This window comes from Lytechinus variegatus, chromosome 3 (genome assembly GCF_018143015.1).
Source record: "Lytechinus variegatus isolate NC3 chromosome 3, Lvar_3.0, whole genome shotgun sequence".
Lineage (NCBI taxonomy): Eukaryota > Metazoa > Echinodermata > Echinoidea > Temnopleuroida > Toxopneustidae > Lytechinus > Lytechinus variegatus.
Window position 1 is genome coordinate 44627733 of NC_054742.1, and position 26223 is coordinate 44653955.

The 26223-nt window shown below is 36.0% G+C and overlaps 1 protein-coding gene across 2 annotated transcripts in view; it reads left to right on the plus strand.

The window, feature by feature from the left end:
* Nucleotides 1–5465: 5465 nt before the first annotated feature.
* Nucleotides 5466–26223, plus strand: part of LOC121411131 (PHD finger protein 14-like) — a 44861-nt gene continuing 24103 nt past the window's right edge. For both annotated transcript variants that reach the window (XM_041603662.1, XM_041603663.1), the window contains exons 1-13: nt 5466–5617; nt 7417–7539; nt 7966–8159; nt 8709–8770; nt 10087–10142; nt 10419–10528; nt 10965–11020; nt 13297–13408; nt 14446–14540; nt 15789–15831; nt 17019–17185; nt 18087–18334; nt 23271–23377. In XM_041603662.1, coding sequence (XP_041459596.1) covers nt 5548–5617; nt 7417–7539; nt 7966–8159; nt 8709–8770; nt 10087–10142; nt 10419–10528; nt 10965–11020; nt 13297–13408; nt 14446–14540; nt 15789–15831; nt 17019–17185; nt 18087–18334; nt 23271–23377 — 1443 coding nt within the window. In that variant the 5' untranslated portion in view covers nt 5466–5547. The remainder of the gene's footprint in view (nt 5618–7416; nt 7540–7965; nt 8160–8708; nt 8771–10086; nt 10143–10418; nt 10529–10964; nt 11021–13296; nt 13409–14445; nt 14541–15788; nt 15832–17018; nt 17186–18086; nt 18335–23270; nt 23378–26223) is intronic.

Consider the following 26223-nt stretch of genomic DNA (forward strand, 5'->3'; position numbering starts at 1 on the left):
CTATATTGATTTGATTTTTTCTAGCGAACTGTATTAAGACTAGCATTCTTATGGAAAAAAAAGTCTCAATTCGGTACATACCATAGAGATGTACCGGTATACTACTTTAATACATACTTAGTAGATGATCGATAGCTCTATATGGCGAAAACATAGATAGATAGATAGTGATAGATAGATATAGGTGGGTGGGTGGATGGCTCAATGGATGGGTGGGTGGATGGATGGATCGATGGATGGATGGATCGATGGATCGATGGATGGATGGATGGATGGATGGATGGATGGATGGATGGATAGATAGATAGATATAGGTGGGTGGGTGGATGGATCAATAGATGGTTGGGTGGATGGATGGATGGATGGATAGATAGATATATAGATAGATAGATAGATATGTGGGTGGATGGATCAATGGATTGGGTGGGTGGATGGATGGATGGATCGATAGATAGATAGATGGATGGATGGATGGATGGATAGATAGATAGATATGTGGGTGGATGGATCAATGGATGGGTGGGTGGATGGATGGATGGATCGATAGATGGATGGATGGATGGATAGATGGATAGATAGAAGAACTGATAGATAGATAGATAGAGAGAGAGAGAGGGAGGGAGGGAGGGAGGGATAGATAGATAGATAGATAGATAGATATAGATAGATAGATAGATAGATATAGATTATAGGTGGGTGGGTGGATGGATCAACGGATGGGTGGGTGGATGGATGGATGGACGGATAGATGGACGGATAGATGGATGGATAGATAGATAGATAAATGTAGATAGATAGATAGATATAGATTATAGATGGGTGGGTGGGTGGATGGATCAACGGATGGGTGGGTGGATGGATGGACGGATAGATGGACGGATAGATGGATGGATAGATAGATAGATACATGTAGATAGATAGATAGACAGATGTAGATATATAGATTGATAGATAGATAGATAGATAGACAGACGGACGGACGGGCGGGCGGGCAGACAGGCAGGCAGATGGATAGATAGATAGACAGACAGACAGACAGACCGACCGACCGACCGACCGACCGACGGACGGACGGACAGACAGACAGACAGACAGACAGACAGACAGACAGACAGACAGACAGACAGATAGATAGATAGATAGATAGATAGATAGATAGATAGATGGATAGGTGAGTGGATGGATTGATCAATGGATGGATGGATGGATGGATAGATAGATAGATGAATATGCCCGAATAGATAGATAGATTTTCGAAGAAGTTTATTTTAGACACCATTGCACCAGCATTAAAAATACTTTTGAAAAGTTGAGTAAAAATTGTGGTTTTAGATTACAAAAGGGGCTACAAAAAGGCAGAGGCGAAAAGAGGAGGGGACGGAGAATAATAAAGAACGATAAGAGGAGTAATGAAAGTGATTAAAATAATGGGAGGGGAATAGACTTATTGGAAATAACAAAAAATAACAACATTCATAAATGTCCTTTTGCTGATTAAAATTAAAAAGTTCCATTTTTATGGTCAAAATAAAGTTCCCGACAATTTCCATTGAAAAAAAAATGTATAAACAAAAAGTCGAAAAACAAAGAAATAGGCCTACATGAGAAATTTAGAAAACAATGAAATACATAAGAAAAGAAATGCGATGTTGAAATCTTTTCAAACTACAATCAGATCCCTACGAATATTTTAGGGGCATTGTTTTGTTAATTAGAGCAAACTTTTGATTTAACGCATAAATTAGCATAATTAATTAGCAGTGAGATTTTTAGCAGAATTTGATAGCTATATACCTCCGGCTTGCCTCGTCAGTGATAGTTTGCCCATCACCTTCTAACGAAGATTATTTGCTGGCAAAAAAAATGTCAGTCCTCGCTACGCGCTCGCATTGTATTTTGTTTATACGCCTATCCTTTTCGTGTATTCCATATTCCTTTTCAGGTCTGATTGGCAAATTTTATTAGCTAGCGCTCGTATATCTAATACCCATTTCATAAACCTATCCTCCAATTAGCCGCCTAGGAGTAATGCGGTTAATTCAATAAAAATTGCGTTCACAAACTCCGAAAATAAGCCGCATTATTTTTACGAGCGCCCGTCCTGAAAAAGGCAGATAATCGTCATGACAACTGGACACCCCCCCTCCGGTGCGGTTGTGTTGGAAAAGGGTGACCTTGTGACCGCACCATGGCAATTATCTGCATTATTTGGAAACACGTTCATATACTCAAAATCTGGTCCCGATGCTGCTATAATGCGGATAACAGCATAAACCTATCCTCCAAAGTTAGCTAAGAGTAATGCGGATAATTCAATAAAAATTGCGTTCACAAACTCCGAAAATAAGCTGCATTATTTTTATGAGCGCCCTCCTGAAAAAGGCGGATAATCGTCATGACAACTGGACACGCCCCCTCCGATGCGGTTGTGTTAGAAAAGGGGTGACCTTGTGACCGCACCATGGCAATTATCCGCAATAGGCCTATTTGGAAATGCGTTCATAAACTCAAAATCTTGTCCCGATGCTGCTATTATGCGGATAATAGCAGCATCAAAATAATGCGGATAATTCTGGTCCTCCTCCAATTTTACGACCAAATTATGCTGCTATTAGCCGCATAATTGGGTTTATGAATGGGGTCCTCCTCCAATTTTACGACCAAATTATGCTGCTATTAGCCGCATAATTGGGTTTATGAAAGGGGTATTACAAACTACTTATACCCTTTTCATAAACCTATCCTCCACAAACTCCGAAAATATTTACGAGCGCTTGTCCTGAAAAAGGCGGATAATCGTCATGACAACTGGACACGCCCCCTCCAATGCGGTTAATTGTGTTGGAAAAGGGTGACCTTGTGACCGCACCATGGAAATTATCCGCATTATTTGGAAATGCGTTCATAAACTCAAAATCTTGTCCCGATGCTGCTATTATGCGGATAATAGCAGCATCAAAATAATGCGGATTACTCTTGTCCTCCTCCAATTTTACGACAAAATTATGCTGCTATTAGCCGCATAATTGGGTTTATTAAAGGGGTATTATACCAAATTATGCTGCTATTAGCCCGGCCGCATAATTGGGTTTATTTTCTTGGCAGTATACGTATTCGGCTCAAGGGCTATGTATACGGGGGTATATCATAACCGTGTGCATCATACTTTACCGTCTTTCTATTATATAAGATCAATCACGACTTTTTCGATTTCTATGTTGTAATGGTCTTGCTCTGATATAAACTACTGAATTACAATTAATAATCAATATGTGGGAGAGTGAAGCGAGCGAGCAAATTTTAAGTAGGCGGAAGACAGAATTGTGCCCAAAAACATCTTTCAAATGATTACGAATAATTAACAATTTGGGCTTACATACACCATCCATCTCTTTTTGCGCTAACATTTAAAAGCCTATCATGTTTTTTTATGGCTATTTCAATGACTTTTGAAAAGTATAAACTACTGAAGTTAATCCTAATGTGAGTGAGCGAGCGAGGGGAGTGAGCGATTTTTCAGTACTTGGAAAACAGAATGATGTCCAAGAATGTCTTTCAAGCTTCTAATTATGGGAGAAATGCGGCAAGGGTAGTGTGAGCGAGCTTTGAAAAAAAATGCTGTAATCGTTTAAAGCAATCTTTTATTGTTAAAGACATTGGAAAACAAGTTTCTTTTTATGCGTATACATTGAATCTTGAAATATGCATATTACAGAGGATAATAATGATAAGATATCAATGACAAAAACTTTAGACGAAAGGTAAAAAGAAAGTTGTTATAATTTCTTCATTACATGTTTACTTCTTCCTCCTTAATAATAGTATAACGTTATATTTACCCAGGGTAGCTACTTCAGTTCCGAAAACTGTTCTACCAGCTGGCCCTGTATTGTTATTACCCCGCGGCTAAGCTTGGCTATCTATTCAGGTGCACACAGCTTTTTTGAGGAATTACTTCCTGCCGTACCCATTTACCTCACCTGGGTCGAGTGCAGCACACTGTGGATGAATTCCTTGCTAAAGGAAACTACGCCATGGTTGGGATTTGAACCCACGACCCTCTGTTTCAAAGTCCGGAGAAAAAACCACTGGGCCACGACCACGACCCCGGGCCACGACGCTTCTTCTTCTATACTTCTTATTCTTCTTCTTCAATAGCTTCTCTTCTTCTTCAAGCTTAGGCTTCTTCTTAATGTTAGTTAGGGCTTCTTCATTCAACCTTTATCATTATCATTTCCTCTTTATTAATTTTTCGCTTGTTCTCAAGGATCAAAATCGATCTCTCCAAAGGTGGGGGGGGGGGCAGGTACTGGGAAATTTGACAAGCAAGAAAAGAAGAAAGAAAAAAAAGGTTATCACCCCAAATCATTTCGATACATGATTTATTTCGATTTCGAATGATCGATGTATATATTTCTTTCCATCATTAAAGGCCAAAAATGAGGGGGACATTTGATATTGTGTCCCGGCCTACTATTTTGAGTAGGGGGGACGCGTCCCATCTGTCCCCCTGGGATTTATCCGCCCATGCTTGTTGTTATTTTTTCCCATCCCCATTCATTTCTCATTTAAATTTAAAATGGATAGGCCTAATATAAGGCCTAGATCGGACAACTAGCAATGCAATATTAAAATTCTGCAGTGTCCAGGTTCAAAAATGAACAAGGAAAACACAAATAACAAAAATTATGAATAAACTGTGATGGCCCAATGGGAAGAGCCGAACAAACGATTATCCGGCCAAATTAGTGTAAACCGGCCAAGTGGTATGTAGACGAAATGAATGTTGGACTATCTGGAAATTAGACGAAAAGAAAATTTCCGGAAATGGAAATTTTAGACCAACTGCAATATGTATAATAGACCAAGTGAGGATTAGACAAACTATTAAATAGTAGTAGCTAGTTGAACAGACAATAAGCTATGCAATTATTATACCAAGTGACACATTTTGTCACTTGGTCTGATTTAGACAAAATTAGACAAAATGAAAATTAGACCAAGTGACAATTGGCCCAACTGGGCATATACCAAATGGCTATTTTAGACCAAGTTAGAGGTCTGACCAGGGAAGCGTTTCATCAACATTTTAGTCCGACAAGATGTCAGATCTGACAACTTTCCTTGATGTTGATTGGCTAAGAAGCAGTGTTTCTATGGTAACTGTCGGATAAATTGAGACTTGTCCGATAAAACGTCCGACAAATCCTTTCATGAAACGCTCCCCTGGTCAGACCAATAATAGATCAAGTGGCATTAGGGGTCATTAGACCAATTTGCCATTAGACCACGTGGTTATTTAACCAAATGGTATAGTATTGATATAGCCCAAATGTTGTTAGCCCATCTCTGAAGATAAGGCCAAGTGATGTAAGACCATAGAGTTGGATCATGGTCAAAATACGTCAAAATCGAAAAACTAAGTTTGCAAAATGTTGAAGCCCTCTACGTTTCTGGATGGAGATTGCTAAGCTCGGTCGCGTTGCGTGAATCAACTACATGTTGTATCAAATAAGAAAGGCATAGGCCTAATTTAATCAGAGGAAGATGGAAGACCCCGAGACAAATGGATCTAATGAAGAGCCAGAGCAAGTACAATTCCTGTACAAGGCAATGTGTAAGTTTGAAAACCTAAAATAGTGTGTTATCTGGCCTTGGCATAGGCTGGGCTGTAGCCAGGCGCAGGCCAGTCTGGCTCTCATCCCGGCAGAGCCGGCGGGAGCCCAGGATGCTGCCATGGCATGGCCCTAGTGGCTAGTCGACAGCTGGCAGCCGTCTGTTTTCGTCTTTCGAGGAGTTTTTTTTTAAAAATTTCTCCTCATACACAGACGGCTCGCTATCGTGCAGCCACCATTAGTTAGGGGACTTACAGTGCAAAATTCCCGTCGCGTCGGGCAACTTTAAAAACAAAGGACACATCAAAATTTTGTTTGCGGTCGCGGGCATCTTCCTGACAAACAGTCGCATTTCACAAAGACGAATGCATTGGAATGGAAGTCGCCAACATGCGCGATCGTTTGAAACATGTTTTAATAGGGTTTTGAGGTGTTACTGCTTTACAATAAAATCTGAAAATGAGTGATTTTTATTAGAACGATAAACGAATGACGCATCTTCCGAGCAAAGACGCAAAGGAAAATAAAATGAAAATACTTCTCATAGATCACATGTCAAACGATTGGCGGGACATATTTTATAAGTATTTTTATGTGAGGTGCTAGCGATATAGAATAATTGGAATAATCTCTTGATCTCGTACGATGTAAGAGAGTAGCGCAATGATGTCTGTCAATAATACGACCTAGTTAAGTTCACGGCGGCGTCCGCTATCACCACTAGGTTGAAGAGAAGATGTCTATCATCATAAACGATGTAAGAGAGTAGCGCAGTGATGTCCATCAATAATATGGCTTTATTAAGTTCACGGCGGGGTCCGCTATCACCAAGAGGTTGAAAAGAAAATGTATATCATAAACGATGTAAGATAGTAACGCAACAAGCTCCGTCAATAATGCGACTTTATTAAGCTCACGGTGGGGTCCGCTATCACCATGAGGTTAAAGAGAAGATGTCTATCATCATAAACGATGTTAGAGAGTAGCGCAGAGATGTACATCAATAATACGACTTTATTAAGTTCACGGCGGGGTCTGCTATCACCACGAGGTTGAAAAGAAGATGTATATCATCATAAACAATGTAAGATAGAAACGCAACGAGCTCCATCAATAATGCGACCTTATTAAGTTCACGGCGGCATCCGCTATCACCACAGGGTTGAAGAGAAGATGTACATGTATATCATCGTAAACGATGTAAGAGATTAGCGCAGAGATGTACATCAATAATACTACCTTATTAAGTTCCAGGCGGGGTCCGCTATCACCACGAGGTTGAAGAGAAGATGTCTATCATCATAAACGATGTAAGAGAGTAGCGCAGAGATGTCCATCAATAATACAACTTTATTAACTTCACGGCAGGTTCCGCTATCACCACGAGGTTGAAAAGAAGATGTATATCACCATAAATGATGTAAGATAGTAACGCAACGAGCTCCGTCAATAATACAACCTTTAAAAGTTCACGGCGGCGTCCGCTATCACCAAGAGGTTGAAGAGAAGATGGCGTGGCGTAATTTCCTTCAGCAAGAAATTGACCCACAATGTGCTGCACTCAACCCAGGTGAGGTAAATGGGTACCTGGCAGGAATTTATTTCTTGAAACGCAGCGCGCATAACAGCTGCACTGCTAAAGCCAGGGTGATTATGCTGCATATACTGTAGAGCGCTTAGAGACTTCTGACAAAGTAAGTATTAGGCGCTATATAAGCAAGTATAATTACTATTCGTGTAGGCATATAGTTTGCTGTCCAGAAGAGTACATTATTGTGATTATCTTTCTTACATTGCACAGACCAAAGAGACCCACAAAAGAGAAGAGTCAAACCAGTTGATCATCATCTCCTGCAGTTAGACTTTGGTCTGAGTGACAGTGACAGTGATAGTGACTTTGAAGTGAAAGGAGATCATGAAAGTGGTAAATATGTGTTCATTTTATTAATAGAAGTAAACTTTGACTAAGTTAAAATATGGGACCACCAAAATCTCTTCAACTCTAAACAGAAGAGGTATATAGGACATTTTTATAATCTGATCTATAAATTGCTTTAACTTTAATATGAAACTTTCAAGTAATTTCAGTAATATCCAGGGGAAAAAATCTCTTTTATTGGATCCCATGGAATTATTTCCATGTTGCAAAGGATTTTTTTTACAGTTGTGGTGAATTAGCCCAGTGATCTCTTGGCAATTCACAATATCTAAATATTAGTTTGCAATATCACGAAAACGTTTCATGTATATTCCAATGGCAAAAGTTCCCCCCCCCCTCCCCCCTCCCACGCAACCACAACAAATCTTTTTACAATAACAAAGATTTTCAAAACATCTGTTTGACCTGTAGATTCTGGAGGATCTCATGGGGATGGAGGTGTTGGTAGCAGTGATGATGACAATGATGATGGTGATGAGGATGAGAGTGATGAAGGGAGTGGAAGCAGCCTGGACAGAGGATCATCAGACAGTGAGACTGAGGCAAAGCTTACGGTTGATCAAATGATTGCAAAGGCTAAGAGATTTAAAGGTCACTCTCAGTCGGTAAGCCATATTTTTAAAGAAATGATATAAAATCTTGTGTAAGATGAAGTTCTTTTGGATCACAGATTCTGTACGTGACTTGGGAGGATAGCAACAACTATAAGCTAAAATGTTTTGAATAAAAAAAAAGCCTGTTATAAAATATTGATTTCATATGAGTCCTGCATATGACTGTGATGGCTGGATTGTAGCACATGACCTATCAAATGACGCAAAATGTTCTCTCCTTGAACATTGTGTTCTCCTGTATTCAATGTCATGAATGATTCTGCTCTAGAAATATTATGTTGCAGTGCAATGCAACTTGAGAGAGCACTTGAACTTGCTGCTCCACAAATTCTGTGAAAATTTAAATTACTTGAGGGGTAAGGAGGATTTTGAAAAGATTGGTGGCACACAATACTTTACCTCACACATACATGATACAGTTGATTCCTCCAATGCAGAAGATTCCTTGTCATGGATGACTAAATGCTCCCTTCTTTTACAGTGTATAAAGCTGTAGGTTGTCTGAAATTTTTTGTGTACTTTCCTTCTCCATATATTCAGCCAAACTCATCTGGTGACAAATTGAAAATAGTAATTTGCTGTGTGTGTCTCGGAGAGAATAGGTAAGAATGTTTCATCTTTTATCATTGACAAAAATAGCTGGTGGTATATCCCAAACATTTGACAGTATTAAAAGAACACTTTTAAATCTGTTTATGAAGGTTATCATTAAATAGAGATTTTACTGCATTTTCTGAAATTACCTTTTCCCAGCATTTATAAATAATTTTAAAAGATGGGAGCCACAGTAATTACACTACATTGAGACCTGTTTTAATGATCACCAGTATAGAATGACCTGTTTACAAAAACCATGATTTTGTGTCTCTCCTGAATAATTTCCCTATATGACAAGAACCTTTCCATAAATACCAAATCCTGTCTTCAGTTGGTTCTCTTTTTTTACACAGGTTTCACTCTCCCATGTGATAAAAAAAAAACCAACACCTCACAAATTCCAAATTTAAGGGTAAAAAATGTCATGAACACATAATTATATCTAGCTGGAAAGAGTATCTTCTCCCAAATAATTTGATATCATATTTATGTTGCATGCCTTTATGCTTGGATAATCAGTAGGTATTCTTTGCAGTGATGTAAATTTGACTTGCGCCAAAGTAAGGCATGACAGCAATGAATGAATCCGGATGCCAATGAGGTCAAAATCCTACATGAGTTCGTGAACATATTTGTGAATCCGTTTCCAGTGAAATTAACTTGAGAATCTATGTTAAAATGTGTTTTTCAAAGAATTTTAATGAAAATTACCAAAAATATATTTTTGAATGGATTTTAAAAATACAATCCTTTTAGAATTATGATATCTGGATTTATTCATTGCAGTCATGCCTTAATTTGGCGAAAACCAAAATTTACATTGCTGCAAAGAATTTCTCTGTACAAGCGATACCACATAAATATGATATCAAATTACTAGGGAGAACATACTCTTTCAGGTCTTATAAAATGATTATGTATTCATGACATATTTTTGTAAAATTGGGAATTTGTGAGGTGCCAAGGGTTTTTTTTTACTCACATGATATATACATGTAATCTTATGAGGGTCAAGATGATTATGATTATCTTCTAGGTCTTTCAGCAGAGTTTTTGCTGCTTTCCTACATCATTTATTCTCCTTTTACATGTCAAGGAGCATAAACAATTTTCTTAAGGCAAGGGGGGTAGTGTTATTATACTCATAAATTAATCAGTAGTAATACTTGTATGAAATACATTTATTCTAAGGAGTGTGAAGAGAATGCATTTCACTCTTTTTAATACATTAAAGTTGTCTGTGAATTTTTTTACTTTTTAGTCAATGGTCTCTTATGGACATATTTAATTTATTTGTATATTTTTTCTTCCCTTATTTTAGTGAAGACACAGATGAGATTGTAGAATGTGACATGTGTGGAGTCCCAGTCCATGAAGGTTTGTTTAATTTTTTACAACTCTATTTGCAAAACCAATTGCATATTAAGTATCAGATTTGATGTGACAAAGCATGGCAAAAAATTTGAAGTGTTAAAGTAATACGTTTTGATAAAAATCATACTTCAGCTAATTGATGCACATTATACACTTCATTTCTCAAAATTGTTCGAACATGCTTATGACATTACGATGTCACATCTCATACCTTTGATGACATATTTATTTTGTTATTACATGAATGAGCTTTTAACATGTTTGTATTTTTTCAACTAGGTTGTTATGGTGAGAGCCAAAGTGATGCAGATTCGACATCCAGCAATCAGACTTCTAGCTCCACAGAGCCGTGGTTCTGTGATCCATGTAAAGCAGGAATCCTTAATCCGGTGAGTTTGAAGCTTTTGCAATGAAGGTCGTGAGTGCTAAGCTCTTTGTACACACTACGACTGGTCCACGATCTGATTTTGAAACAAGTTGCATCTTCTTATATTGTGAAAAAGTGAATAAAAATTATTTTCCTTATTGAAGCTTCAAATTAACTAAAAAAACTACTAATAATATAACAATTTTTTCGATGAAGCATGTCTTTAAAGATGTATATTCTTTGGTATATCTTCTCCTTCATTCTATCTCTCATTTAGAATATTGAAGGAAGATATTTATCAAGTTCATTATGCCCTGTAAAAAATAACTCCTCTTATCATATATGCCCTAGCATTAGTTATTTAATCAGTTGGTTCAAAATTTTTGAAAATGAAATTACTTCTTACATTGAAACTCCCATTGTATTTTCTTTTCCCATTTTTTTATTGTCAATGCCAGACCTGTGAGTTATGTCCTAATCTTGGAGGTGCATTCAAGGAAACAGATGCTGGGAGGTGAGTTGCTTCATTGAATATGCCCCCTTTTGTGTCACATGTATAGCTTATTTTTTTACCAAACAAATTGTGAGAAATACATGTTATCACACTTAAAATTGAGCTTAGATGTTTAAGAATTACATATTGGTATCATCTAATGTATTTAGAAGCTCATTCTAAAAGATGTAACACTTCATTATCTCTGCCACCAGTACTCTTGACTCTTTCTATGACAGTTTGTCAGGACAATGACACGGATGGATTGGCTGTGCGCAATACAAGTGTGCTTTGTGACCAGAAATTTATATGAATATGCAAAATAGTTTAACATCGATAACACACTTGGGTCAGGGAATTGATGACCGGAACAATGTATAGATTGTTGATTGTTTCGATTGTGTTTGTGAAGCACAAAATGGCCGAGGTGGTTGATATTTTTTGTCCACTGGTCTCCAGGGCAGAAGGTGAATGTATACTTCGTAGTGAAATTGAACTTGTGTCAGTTGGTTTTTAAATACCTTCATGATCATTGATTGAAGGGCCCATAAGAATCTGTGCCTGCAGACTAGTATGTGAATGTTGAGATAAGACATTTTCATGGATTTATTCAGAATGACCCGAAGTACTGTCTCAATGTCAGAATTAACAGCACAAACCAATAAAAGTGTCGTGGTATAGTGTCCTTTTGCAGTGAGTTCCTGTCTTCAGGGTTTTTTTTAATGCTTGTGTAATGATCTTTTTGCCCTTGATTTTGTAAAGGTTCTACTATTCTTGAGGTGTGACAGATATGTGAAAATAAACTGGACCCCGGCATTAGGATGTAGAAAGACACGGATTTAGTTTTCAGAAGATTTTTTTGTACTTGTGTAATAAGACTTTAGTGTAGTAGGTTTCATTGTACACCATTGTGAAACCTACATGTACTACACTATTCTTTTGTGCCATGGAAACCTTCAGAAGTTATATAATAAGACTTAATTTACAATCATATAACAAAGTCCTTAGTGGTCTTCCCTTTTCACCTTGTTAAAAGGCACAAAAGGCATGTTCTAATAACCATGCCCTGTTGGTACCATTGTTACATCCCCAATCAAGGGGCTTTTTTACATCCTGGTATTGATTATATTTTCATTGCTTAACAGTGATAGGATTTATTGGCTAAACCTTGTTCCCACTATTGTGTGATCTCTATGAATTCAACCAGTAGCGGACCGTGACCCGGCGGAGACAAAGCATTGGGGGGGGGGGGGCACTGCATTGTTTGTGAACAATGCTGTGCCCCCCAATGCTTTGTCTCCTCCGGGTCACGGTCCACCACTGAATTCAACTATTGACTTTTCGTAGCTGATGGCGAAAAAATTTGGACTGTTCAAGTTTTCAATGATCCGATACAATCAGAATCTGATATACTAGTAGTCAATGCGATTACTCCACGATTGTGACACAATTTGTAACAGTGGGAATTATGTATTTGAGCAAAAATACTCTCCCCCACTGAACGAATAGCCTACAGTATCAGATTACTTTACTACATCAGTCAATCAGATCAAGGGAATGAGTGAAATTAATCATCTATTATGTGAAGTCAAATTTACACTTCTTTCCCACTCAGTAGAAAAAGGAAATTTTTGATTTCTTATTATGATTCCACCCACCATATAGTGATTACTGGAGCAGTTTAAATTTCAGGTTGTCTGTTCATCTTATTTTCATTTTTGTGATAAATAAAAAATTAATATACAGATCAACTTAAAAATTTGTGCAAGTATGCATAGGAGTAACAAAGATGTAAATAATTTTTACTGTAGGGTACCAATGTCAAAGATAGTGAATATACTAATAGATGAATGCAAATAAAATTTGGCTCATGAATTCATGGGAATGACGATTGGATGAGATTCTGAAAACTTTTTTAGAATTAAACTGACAGAGGCATAAATTTTGACTGCAAAGTTTAGATACTATAGTAGCCTCTTTTGCTATTTTATTGTGAAAGGTGTTTGCTCTTATATGTCTTGAGGCTATGCTCCTCTGAAGGGACCAACTTAGGTTTATTTCAAGACTTCCACAAGAGTCTTGGCCATGTTCAGCTTCAGATGTTCTAAAGCATACTGCCAATTTCCTTGTACATACAGAAAAATCAGGCATTATAAAAGTTGTAAATACTGCAAGAGGCAGATCCATGGATGTTACCTTTTACTATGTCAATTGTAATTTCAAAAAGAAGGAATTTGTTATGTTACTGATCTTGCTTGTTCAGCTTTTTTTATTTGATCCATGTTTTGTTTTTGTAGGTGGGTACATGTTGTTTGTGCCTTGTACGTTCCTGGGGTTGCATTTTCTGATGTTGCCAAGCTGAGATGGGTCACACTTTCTGAGATGGCTCCAGCAAAGTGGGGAGCAAAGGTCTGTTTATTTTCTAACCACTGTTACTATGCGACATTTGCCTATTCTTTTAAATTTTCAAAGTTTTTATTTTTTCAATAAAGGCAAATAGGTACTTTTCACATGCTCATTTCAAAGTGTGTGTTAAATTATTGATTAACATACATGTTTTTATCATTGTTTTATGATACAAATCTTTCTTCTTAATGCAGCGCTTGTCAGCAAATGTTAAAAAATTGTTAGAGATCATAAGCAATTGCAACGGAAATTTGGTTGCAAAAATATTTTTGAGGGTATTCATTATTTTTTGTTATTGATATCAAATAACTTGAATAATTCTTGGCAAGAAGACGTGCATCAATATCCTCATACAATGAATAGTTAAAGGGGAATGAAACCTTTGGAACAAATAGGCTTGTGTAGAAACAGAAAAATCAAAGAATAAGAATAAAGAAAGTTTGAGAAAAATCGGACAATAAATGAGAAAGTTATGAGCATTTAAATATTGCAATCACTAATGCTATGGAGATCCTCCCATTGGCAATGCGACAAGTATGTGTGATGTCACTGATGAACAACTCTCCCCATTACTTTAGTATATATTTCACTTGAATTGCCTCTTTTATCACATCTATCCATAGATCATGTGTTCTTTCTACATGAGGGCATGTAATACATATTTTTTAAGAATACATCATGGATAAAGAGTTTGTATCATCATAAGAAAAAGCAAAAAGATACATTTTGAGGGTATTTTATAGTCCACCAAAGGGAAAGTTGTTCATCAGTGACATCACACATCCTTGTCGCATTGCCAATGGGAGGATCTCCATAGCATTAGTGATTGCAATATTTAAATGCTCATAACTTTCTCATTTATTGTCCGATTTTTCTCAAACTTTTGTTGATCTGTTTCTTTGATTTTTCTGTTTTCACACAAGCTATCTTGTTCCAATGGTTTCATTCTCCTTTAAGGAATGTTTCATCCTAAATGTTTATATTAACACCATGACATGCCTGTTTTTGAATGCTTCTGTAAAACTTCTTTTATTCTGCAGTCATGCAGCTACTGTGAAGATGAGAGGTTTAGTCAAACAGGAGTAGCTATCAGCTGTGATGCAGGAATGTGTAGAAACTTCTTTCATGTTACATGGTGAGGCTCTAGCTTTCATAGCAAGAACGATCAATATTTTAGTATCAGTTTTGATCCCTTTTGTTCAATTTTATTTTGTTTAGCTGGAATGAAAATACTGGTAACCACTCATACCAAGGAGAAGTCATCTTAAAAGTGAATGACAGGCTTATATAAGTTCACTTTTTGAATGTTGTATCTTTGTCTCTACCCTAATCTTAAAGGGATGGTCACGGCTGAAAATATTTATGTCTAAATAGATAGAGCAAAATGCTGAAAAATTTCATCAAAATCAGGTAACAAGTGACAAAGTTATTGAATTTTAAAGTTTATAAATAATTTGTGAAAACAGTTGTGCACATTGTCATGAATATACATTAGGTGGGCTGATGATGTCTTATCCCCACTTTCCTTTTTCTTATGTTATTACATGAAATCATAATTGATTCATTTTTTCAATACATGTGTAAATGATGTGTCTCTATTATGATGAAATTAGTTGCGGCAATTAATAACTAATGCACTTAATCTATTGTCAATCCTATTGTTCTTGGTAGAAAAAAAATTGAATAAACCTAATTTTATATAATAAAATACAAAAGAACAAGTGGGGATATGACATCATCGGCCCACCTAATGAATATTCATGAAGACATGCCTAAAACTGTTTCACCGGAGTAATGCAAATCTTTGAAATTCAATAACTTCGTTATTTGTTATCCGATTTTGATCAAATTTTCAGCATATTGCTCTGTGAATTATACTCTATTTATTGAAATATCTCCAGCCTTGACCATCCCTTCAATCAAGAATGGGAAGAGAAATTGCTTGAGGGATAAATGCTTGTATTTTGGTTTAGGAGGCTAGCGTTTTCTCACGCAAATACACCTTGGGTATTACATCGTAGGTGACTGCACTTTTAATGCGCATGTTCATCCGAACTGTTGTATCACTCTATGAGGTGCTAAATCAACGAGGCAGGTACGACAGTTTGCTATCAAAATATACAATATAATTTTTACAGCTGGAGGACTTCCACTTTTTCTAAAAACTGCAAGGTTGATAGTTTGATCCAAACATGTGATGTGTCACAGTGCAAAATGCACATTTTTCCACAGTCGATAAGATTATAGCACTCTGTATTATGTGCAAACTCAGCGCCATTCAGTTGTAATCAGTAAAAATCAATTGTGATTTGAAAGGACTGGGCTGTATCATTCCATTGTTGTTTCTGTAAAGTAATTAATTTCATTCCTTTATCTCTTACAGTGGTCAGAGAGAAGGATTGTTATCAGAGGCTTCAATTGATGAGGTACATGCTCGTTATACATTATTAAATCAGAAATTTAAGTTTCACCATAAATAAGACGAAGGGGGGGGGGGGGGGCTGATTCAACCCCTTATTTCATGTTTTGCATTAAATCTGCAACAAACTGTGACCCTGAGGTATGCTGTTCTGAACATTCATAAGTACAAGTGAATTCAAGTACAAATCTTGTGCAAATAGTTTTTTAGCCAAAACTCTAGAAATAACATTAATATTTCAGCTCAATTATTTTTATCTTTTTTATGATCAGAATAAAATTGAAACCAAACTTGGGTCGTAGATGCACTAGGGGTGCCCTCATATTGTGGTACACTCGGAGGTCACATGATGTGTTCAAAAGTCATTTATGGTCAAAGTCTACTTGTATAACTTTGAACTGTTGCTCCTTAGGGTGATTCATATTTATTGGTATTTATTATTTAGAGTTTGCATAGCAGAGCGAGACTATAGGCGCCGCTTTTCCAATGGTGTCAACATTAATTCTTAACCAAAGGTTAAGTTTTTTAGATGACATCATAACTTAGAAAATGTATGGACCTAGTTTATGAAACTTAGATGTAAGGGTAATCAAGTATTACTGATGGTTTCAGGTCACATGACCAAGGTCAAAGGTCATTTAGGGTCAATGAACTTTGGGCATGTTGGGGGTATTTGTTGAATTTCCATCATTACTTTTAATGATTATGGAGCTAATTAATAAAACTTGGATATAAGAATAATCATCTATCACTGAACATCCTGTGTGAGTTTCAGGTCACATGGATAAGGTTGAAGGTCATTTCAGGTTAATGACCTTTTGGCTATGTTGTAGGTAATTGTTGAATTGCCATCATAACTTTGAAAGTTTGTGGATATAGTTAATGAAATGTGAACAAAGTGGTGATCTAGTATCATTGCTCTTCTTGCACAAGTTAGAGGTCACTTGATCAAGGTCAAATGACATTTAGGATCAACGAACGTAGTTAGATATTATATGAATGGTGTTATTATTTCATAGTCATTTTAAAGGTAAGTACTGCTGCTATATTAAATCGCATTAATGCAAGTGAGACTGCCAGAGGTGCTCCACTTGTTAAACTTATATTGTTTGACCAATCACTTGATATACCTACCCTTAATTTTCAAACTGCCATAAGCTATAGTGCTTTATGTTTATTCCCTATTTGAACCAGGCGATAGCAGACCCATTCTACGCTTACTGCAAGCTTCATGTTGAGAAGGGCATCCGTCGTTACAAGCGTCAGAACTGGCTTGCTATCCAATCCAATCAGAAGCAAGCAAGCTCAGTCAATCAGCGTTTGGCTGCCCTGCCCGATCGAGTACATGCAAAATTTCTCAGGTCTGTTACCTTCGATGTCAAAATGCTATTTTTAAATATTTTATTTTCATTAAGATTTTTTTTCCTTCAAATTAAGCATGTGTGTAAGTTTATATTGTAATCTGTCTCCCCTCTAATAAAGGCTGTGTTCATTTATCACACAGAGCGATTAGGCCTAGTGCATTTAATGCTTAACTGGAGAAGAGGTGAAAGACCTTATAATGAGAACGATTAAAAACATGCATCATTCATTTCATGCATTGTCCATTCTGAGTCCCGTAATCATATCATAAAGAAAAACTGAAATAAATGCATCCCACATTTTTTTCTTTATAACTTTACCCAGAGATTTATACAGTCACAAAGGTCACCATTAATTCTTTATTCATTTGAAAGGTAAATCACATAGCTTATGTGTAATATGCTTCCTAGCTAGCAGTAAAGTGGTAATCTGAAGCACCCGAGAAATGTGACAAAAACTTTTGAACAGAAGTTATCACGGTTTCCTATTGAAGGCCTTTATAATTGTATCAAATGAAAATAAGATATGTGCATTTATTGAGGAGGTCTTGCAACTGTATTAATGTATTGGTGTTTTGGTTTTACAACTTAATTGATTTCCTTTATAGTAACTTGTTGACTGAAACATTTGTTATTTGCAGCTTTGTTTGATATGTACGCAGAGTTGATTGTTAAACCTTTTATGACACATTACCATGAATACAACACCCCAGAGACTAAACTTTACAGAGACTTGTCTTTTTTGGTATCTCATCTGGGGAAACTAGTCTTCAAGAATTCTTAATGTAGGAATCACATAATCTTGCAGTCGTCCACCTAGAGGAAGTACTTTGTTTACAAATTTCACCATGTCCCCCTCCCCCCCCTTCCTTTCATTTTTTTTCCACCAATTGTCAAACAGATTCCAAGACCAGTACAAGGCTATGAGAAGGTTGAAGCCAGATCCTTGGATACCCCCAGAGAAGGTTCCCCGGGCCCTGACCACCAGCGCGTCAGCCTGTAGGCGTCTCATGCGGAAGGCAGAACTGATGGGCTTTACTGTTGACAGCATGAGGGCTGCTCACGTGAGACACAAGAGTAGTCAGCAGGTCAGCAGAAAGTGGCATATCCCTCCAGCATTCTCTGCAGAGTTTGTCAATTACTGCATTGGTGAGTATTCTGGATCTCTTCCTGTAGTGGCCTCTGTGTAAGGGGCCCTACTCTTCTTCAATTGTAAGTAACAACATATTCTGTTGAAATTTGTCTCAGTTATGTCATTTATGCCCTGAATAAGTGTCGGTACTGTAAAATCAGAGAATGGCATTAAAAACAGGCATATTGAAGCTTTTCGACGTACTAAAGTTTTTTGTTCTGTTCATTTATGTTCTGTTGGTCAGGTTCTTCTCAGGTGTTATTGTCTTATAGATCAGTCATCAATTAGGAGATATTCATTGAAGAACATTTGCATATTCAACTTTACATAAGGTTTAGTTTTTGAAATTTTTTTTTTTTTTTTTTTTAAAGGTAAACTTTATTTCCAAATCAATTCAAAGCAATCGATAAAAAACATATAATCACAAATAAACAGAAATGTACAATAATAGGCTAAAAAAAAACAGCAGAAAAACATAACAAATGTACAATTTAACACAAAAAAAATGCAGCGTATTTCATTGATTGGAAAATGGTGTATATGAGAAAGCCAAGGCATGGCTTGTATAAAATACACCAAGAGAAATGAATAACCAAAGAATCGGAAACTAGGAAATAAACATTAAATGACAGGAAATGACACAAATAAACAAACACAAGGGGGTAATGAGGAGTACTAGTACGAATTTAAAAGGTGAGTCTTATATTGCTTTTTAAACGAATTATTGTGTTGGAGGTTGAATAAGGTTAAGTCTAAAGAGTTCCATAAAAAGGGGCCAGTGTGGCGAAGAGTTTGCTTCTGTTATTATTATATTTCCATCTATGAAATTTATGACGAGATCTGGTATTATAAGTATGAATTTCAGCATTAAAAGAAAACATATTCATGATATATGGAGACAGTGTTTGTGAATTGAAACGTTGCATAAGAGATAAGATTTGTAATTTATTAATATCAAATATTGTGAGGGTTCTTATACGTTTGAATAAGGGAGAGGTGTGTGCTAAATAATTAGATTTTGTAATGATTCTAATTGCTCTTTTCTGTAATTTGAATAACACCTCGATCCTTTTACTATAATTATTTCCCCAGATGGAGTTACAATACATAAGTTGTGGTAGAATATATGCATTATACAATTGATATAAGATATTAAAAGGTAATTCATACTTTAAACGATTCAGAATACCAACATATTTTGATATTTTTCTCGATATGTTATCAATATGTTCATTCCAATTTAAAAATTCATCAAGAATTACTCCCAGAAATCTCAAAGAATTACAACGTTTAATTATTTTATCATTAATTTTCAACACACACATATCATTATTCTTAGAACCATTCTTTGAAAATTGAATGTAATTTGTTTTATCTACATTTAAACATAATTTATTGCACTTAAACCAAATTGCGACTTTTGAGAGATTAAAATTAACATTTGCACATAGATCATTAAAATTAGTATTGGAGGCAAGAAGAGTAGTGTCATCAGCATACAAAATAAAATGAAAATAGTGGCAAGAATTGACAATATCATTGATGTAAATTAAAAATAATAAGGGCCCTAAAATTGATCCCTGGGGCACACCAGTATTGATTGATTTAAAATCAGATAAGAATGAATTAAAAATAGTATATTGCTTTCTATTACAAAGATAAGACCTAAACCATTCTAAACAAATACCTCTGACACCATAGTACTGCAATTTATTTAAAAGAATGACATGAGAAAGTGAATCAAACGCCTTAGAAAGATCCATAAATATCCCTATTACACTTTTATTTTCATTTATTTCAGAAATTATTCTATCCTGTATTTCAACAACTGCCATCTCAGTGGAGAAGTTTTTACGAAATCCATATTGCCCCTGATACAGCGCATCATTTTCTAATAAAAACTGGTAAAAACGACTATACACTATTTTTTCTAGAATTTTGGAAAAACATGGTAAAATTGACACTGGTCTATAATTATTAAAATATTGAGGATCTCCCTTTTTGAATATTGGCACAACTTTGGCAATTTTCATCTGGGATGGCACTATACCACTGGCAAGAGATAAGTTAAAAATATGTTGAATTGGTTCAACAATCAAGTATATCACCTGCTTTATTACTCTACTATCGATTTCATCAAAGCCAGGACTACAATTTCCTTTTAACTCTTTGCAAATTTGTAAAATCTCGCTTGTAGATACAGGATTTAAAAATAGATTTTTAGAAATTGGATTGTTCATAAATTCGGTATAATTATTCCCACCATCATCAATAGAGTCATTAATTCTATTTCCAATATTAACAAAATAATTATTAAACTCATTTACGATAGTTGGGGTATCATCGATTATTTGGTCATCGATAGTAAACGAATCCGAGGGAATTTTGTTTTTATTATTTCTGCATAGAATATTATTTATCAAGGACCAGGTTTTCTTCGAGTTACCTTTCAAGCTTTGGAATTTCAAGTAATAATATTCTCTTTTCGCTCGTCGCAATCGCGAATTAAGCTCATTACGAGATATTTTATACAAGTCCTTATTTTTATTTGTTGGATTCTTCTTGAACTTCTTAAACAATTTGTTCTTCTTTTTTATAGAATTTAATAAATCTTTGGTAACCCATGGTTTTCTTATGCCTGTCTTCCTTGAAAAGGTTTTGGTAACTTTAGGAAAACATTCATTGTACTTTTCACAAAACAAGTGAAGAAACATATCATACGCTTTATCGGCATGACTTTGGGAATAAATGCAAGCCCAGTCTATATCTCGCAAAGCGCTGCTAAACTTTGTTATATTATTACAATTGACCTCACGGATTGAAAATGTCTCTTTATTATTGGAACTGTTTTTTGTGGAAGGGAAATACTTTACACTGAATACAGGGAAATGGTCACTGATGTCATTGACAAATATTCCAGACTTGATTGTATTGTCTAGAACATTGGTCATGATGTTGTCTATTAAAGTTGCGGAGTCTTTAGTCACGCGAGTCGGTTTATCAATCAGTGGATATAGTCCAGTAGAAAGTATCAAATTTATAAAAGCATCTGTATAAGCACTATTATGAGAATCTAAAATATCAATGTTATAATCTCCCATTATATATAAGGGTTTATTCTGAGTATATGGTTCATTAATCATGGATTCAAAGTAAGTTAGGAAATTTTGGATATTACTTTTTGGCTGTCTGTATATAATTTCAATTATACTATGTTTAGGTGAATTGGTTTCTATCTCTATGCGAAGGCTATCAACACCCTCACATGTGTGATTCTGGTCTAGCACTTTGAACTTCAAATCATCTCGTATAAAAAACCCAACCCCTCCTCCTCTCCCATTTGGACGATCGGATCGAATAAAATTATATCCGTTAATATCAAATGCAGGTAATATGAATTGGGATAGCCAGGTCTCTGAAATCCCTATAACAGAGAATGAAAATTCAAGAGTGAGGAGAAAATTGCAAATATGATCGAAATTACAAGGTAGGCTCCTTGCATTAATGTGCAATAAACTCAGACTGTCAGTTTTTGTATCTATTTTTTTTTTGAATTCGTAGTCATAAAAATACTCAACGGACGTTGGTTTAAAGCTCATATCTTCGTCGCTATCGAAATGAGAATTTAGATTAAGTCGTAATCTGTCTAGATTGACACGATTTTCATTTTTTTCTTCGAATACATTAATTTGAACAAACTCTTCATTATCAATATTTTGAAATGGGAATATAAGTGACTCATCATTGCTTATCACACAATTAGCAGAAGAAAACATTTCCACATTAAACAACGTAACGTTACAAATTAAACACTAGAATGACAAAAACATTTAAGTCTTACAAAATAGTATAAAAAAGGGAAATTTAGCAAAATTATATGAGAAAAAAATTCAACACGGGTTTAAAAAAAAATAAATAAATAAATAAAAAAATTCAGTGTATGCATGGCAATATGCATCAGTCAAACAACGTATTGGCGAAACCGTGGATTATCTACCCATTGGTCTTTTCATAACTTCTTCATATCGAATCCAGTTCAGCTTTGTTTCGGATGACTCGTTTAATAGTCTTGTTTCCAGTTGCTGGAAGGAGCGCGATTATTTTTCCATCGGATGGCCAAGCTTCGATGACCTTCTTACAGTTTTTTGTGGCTCTTAGCAGATCAGCATTCACTTTCGTGAGGTCTTCCTCGATGGCGATTTTTGTTCCTTTAAGCCTTCTTCGGTTTCTCATCACCTCCCTCCGCTTCTGATATGACACAAACTTCACGATGATGGCTCTTGGTTTGGATTCCTTTGTTTTTGATTGCCTGGTCACACGTCCTCCTTTGTCCTGCCTTGGTCCTACTCGATGAGAGCGATCGATGTCACTCTTGCTTACTTGGATGTTTACTTTACTTTAATTAGGACATAATGCGAGTGTAAGGCCCCACTCCATGGATGTGGTAACGATTTCAGAATGAGTTTGTATAGAATCTAATGAAATGACCACCAAAGTGTCTTTTCATATAAATAAAAAATATGTGCCAAAGGATTCTGGAAGAAATTGTGTAATTGCTGAGAAATTAGCAAATAAGCACAGGATTCAGGCCAAGCGTCAGGCCGACGTTCTAAGCAATAATAATACACTGTCCCACGTGCGCGTAATCTGTGTTGGTGATCTACAGTGTGAACATTTTTCAGCGTAGATTTCAAGATTCACAAAGTTCAGTTTATGTAACTGTACCAGATCTAGATCCTCGATGATATAGTGACAATTAAGCTTGGTTTTACACACTATCTCGTCAAATTAGTGTTTACTGCAACTACTTCATTTGTCTTTAAGACCTAAGTGTTATCAAGTATCAAAGATCATTTGCTGTAAATTTTATGGCAAAATCTAGTTCAAATCACTCTACATGCAACTACTGATAGATTATTAAATAATTTCTGAGTGTTTGTTGTTTCTATTCAGATCGAGATGAGAGGATGAATACCTTTAAGTCTCGTCTCAATGATTTGATGAAGCAGAATGAGAAGCTTCAATCTCTTGAAAGTCAGTTACGCACCAAGTATGATCGGGTAAGTCATTTATTCCTATATGACAGCGCTTCTAAACCTTTTCTTACTCGAGGACCCTTTTGACTCTCAGATTTTTTTGATGCCCACCTACAAAAATTTTAAGAAAACATCCATTTTAATGAAAAAACATTATTGATATTCGAACACAGAGCTCTGAAGCACATTCGAAACAGAGAGAGTTTGAGAACTAATCTGCATTAGCAAATGTCCGGTAAATTGGCGACAATTAATTACATACACAATTCACATCGAAGTTTGAAACCATCATAGTATATTACGTGCATGCGTTGCAACATGTATAATTCCTAAGCATGCTTGAGATTTGTTTGACCCATATAGACCAATTGGAGAGGTCTGTGAAATATATCATTGTTTTCTGCTATTTTTTCCTCCCTTTGGAATTACTCGCGGCCTACCTGAGAGAGAGCTTCAAGGCCCATCTGTTTAGATTGATTGATTGATTGATTAGGGTTTAACGACACTACCAACACAATGTGTCATATAAGTGTCAAGCTAGATATTACTTTAATGCGTATACTGAGTTAGTTGGGTGGCTACTTTCCCGGGAAAAAATTCCCTACTCTTTTCGAATAGGAAAGCAGTTTCTTTAACGTGCAAGTGGGGTTGCTCTCCATCACACGGGACCGACAGCTTTAAGTCTCCTCCGAAAGACTATAGTTAATTTTTAATGTCTTAATAAATGTCATAGTTGCTTTGATAATCTTCAATGTTATTTTTTTTAAATCTGAGTAAAAGATTTATTTCTTTAAGGAAATCCACAATTCTTGAGTGTGAAACGTCACAAAATAACGTTTTTAAATCCGGTACGTCATAAAAATTAGTACGTATGTGGCTAAATTCAACACATTCAATAAGGATATGCTTAACTGATAAAACACAATCACACGATACACAACGGGGCAGTTCCTCCGCTGCGAGCAAATAAGAGTGTTTCAAATGAGAATGACCGATTCTAATCCTGGTCAAAACAATATCATCACGTCGTTTAGTTAAGGGGATTGTATTATGTGGTTTGATTACTGATTGGTGCTGGTATAGTTTATTGACAGGGTTTAAATCCCATGACGTTTGCCATTTTCTTCTAATGTAAATATTAATTTTCGACTTTAGATCTGTATATGGGATCTGTATTTTAGTTACCTCTAATTTGAGAGCTTCTTTAGCTAACTTGTCAGCTTTTTCATTTCCTTTGATACCTGTATGGCTCGGTATCCATGCGAAAACCACCTTTTTGCATAGTACATCAAGTTTATAGAGAGATTCTAGCAACTGTACAACAAAGGGGTGTTTAAGGTTTCTGCACTGCAAAGCCATTAAACTAGATAAGGAATCTGTAAAAATTACAAAGTGTCTTTTATTTGTGTTTTCAACAATGTGTAAGGCCATTTTCAAGGCCAACAATTCTGCAGTGTATATAGACGCACTGTCGGTAATCTAACCTGGTCCTGTACATTGTTGCTAATACAGGCTGATCCAACTTTATTCTCATCTTTTGACCCATCGGTATAGATAGCCTGGAAGTTTCTGTATTTATGCCTGATCTCACCGAATTTATCTAAATAGACAAGTTCACTAGTGAAGCCCTTTTTGAAAGTTTTTAATGTAAGGTCAATTACTGGCTCAAAAATCATCCAAGGTGGTATTTTAGGTACTAGAAAAGGAGAAATACTAGTGTTATTTAGTATGTGTATTAGAGCTCCTTGAATACGAAGTCCAAAAGATTTTATTGAAGATGGTTTAAGGTTATAAAAACCAACATGTCGCGGTCTGAAAGTAATATCATATGTTGGGTTTGATGTGTTATTTTTTAATTTAATCGCATAGCTAAGAGAAAGCTTCTCGTATCGTAAATGCAGAGGTGGTTCATTAGCCTCCACATAAAGGCTTTCCATGGGAGAAGTACGGAAAGCCCCAAGACAGATTCGAAGGCTTTGATTCTGTATTGGTTTTAATTTTTCGAGATAGGATTTTCTTGCGGAGCTATATACTGCACTGCCATAGTCAAGTTTCGATCTGATCAAAGATCTATAGAGGCGCAGTAGAACAATGCGATCTGCACCCCAATCCATTCTGGAGACGACCTTTAAAAGGTTTAACGATTTAATGCACCTTTCCCTTAGATAATCAATATGAGCTTTGAAATTAAGTCTGTTATCAAATATCACTCCAAGATATTTAGCTTGCTGGGATACGGGTATGATAGAACCATTTATTTTAAGTTCAGGATCAGGGTGTAAAGATCGCTTATTACAGAAATGTACGCATACAGTCTTAGTTTTTGAAAAACGAAAACCGTTTCATCTGCCCATTTTTCGATTCTATGTAGACAATTTTGTAGAGTTGTTTCTATAGTGTCCATATTTTCCGACGAACAAGATAAGCAAAAGTCATCGACAAATAGAGATCTATCAAACCGCGGCGTAACAACATCTACGATGCTGTTTATCTTCAACAAGAATAAGGTAACAGAGAGAATGCTCCCTTGAGGTACACCCATTTCTTGATTATGTAGTTCTGATAAGCTGGATCCGAGGCGAACCCTAAAAACTCGGTTGGACAGGAAATTTCTGATAAAAATGGGCAATTTGCCCCTCAACCCAACATTATAAAGATCTCTCATAATGCCATACTTCCAAGTAGTATCATACGCCTTCTCCAAGTCGAAAAAGATAGACACCACATGGTGTCCCGAATAATGCCATCACGAATATAAGACTCTAGGCGAATGAGTTGGTCAACAGTACTTCGATTTTGACGAAAACCACTTTGAAATCTGGTAATAAGTCCCTTCTTTTCTAGAAGCCACACTAATCTAGTATTGATCA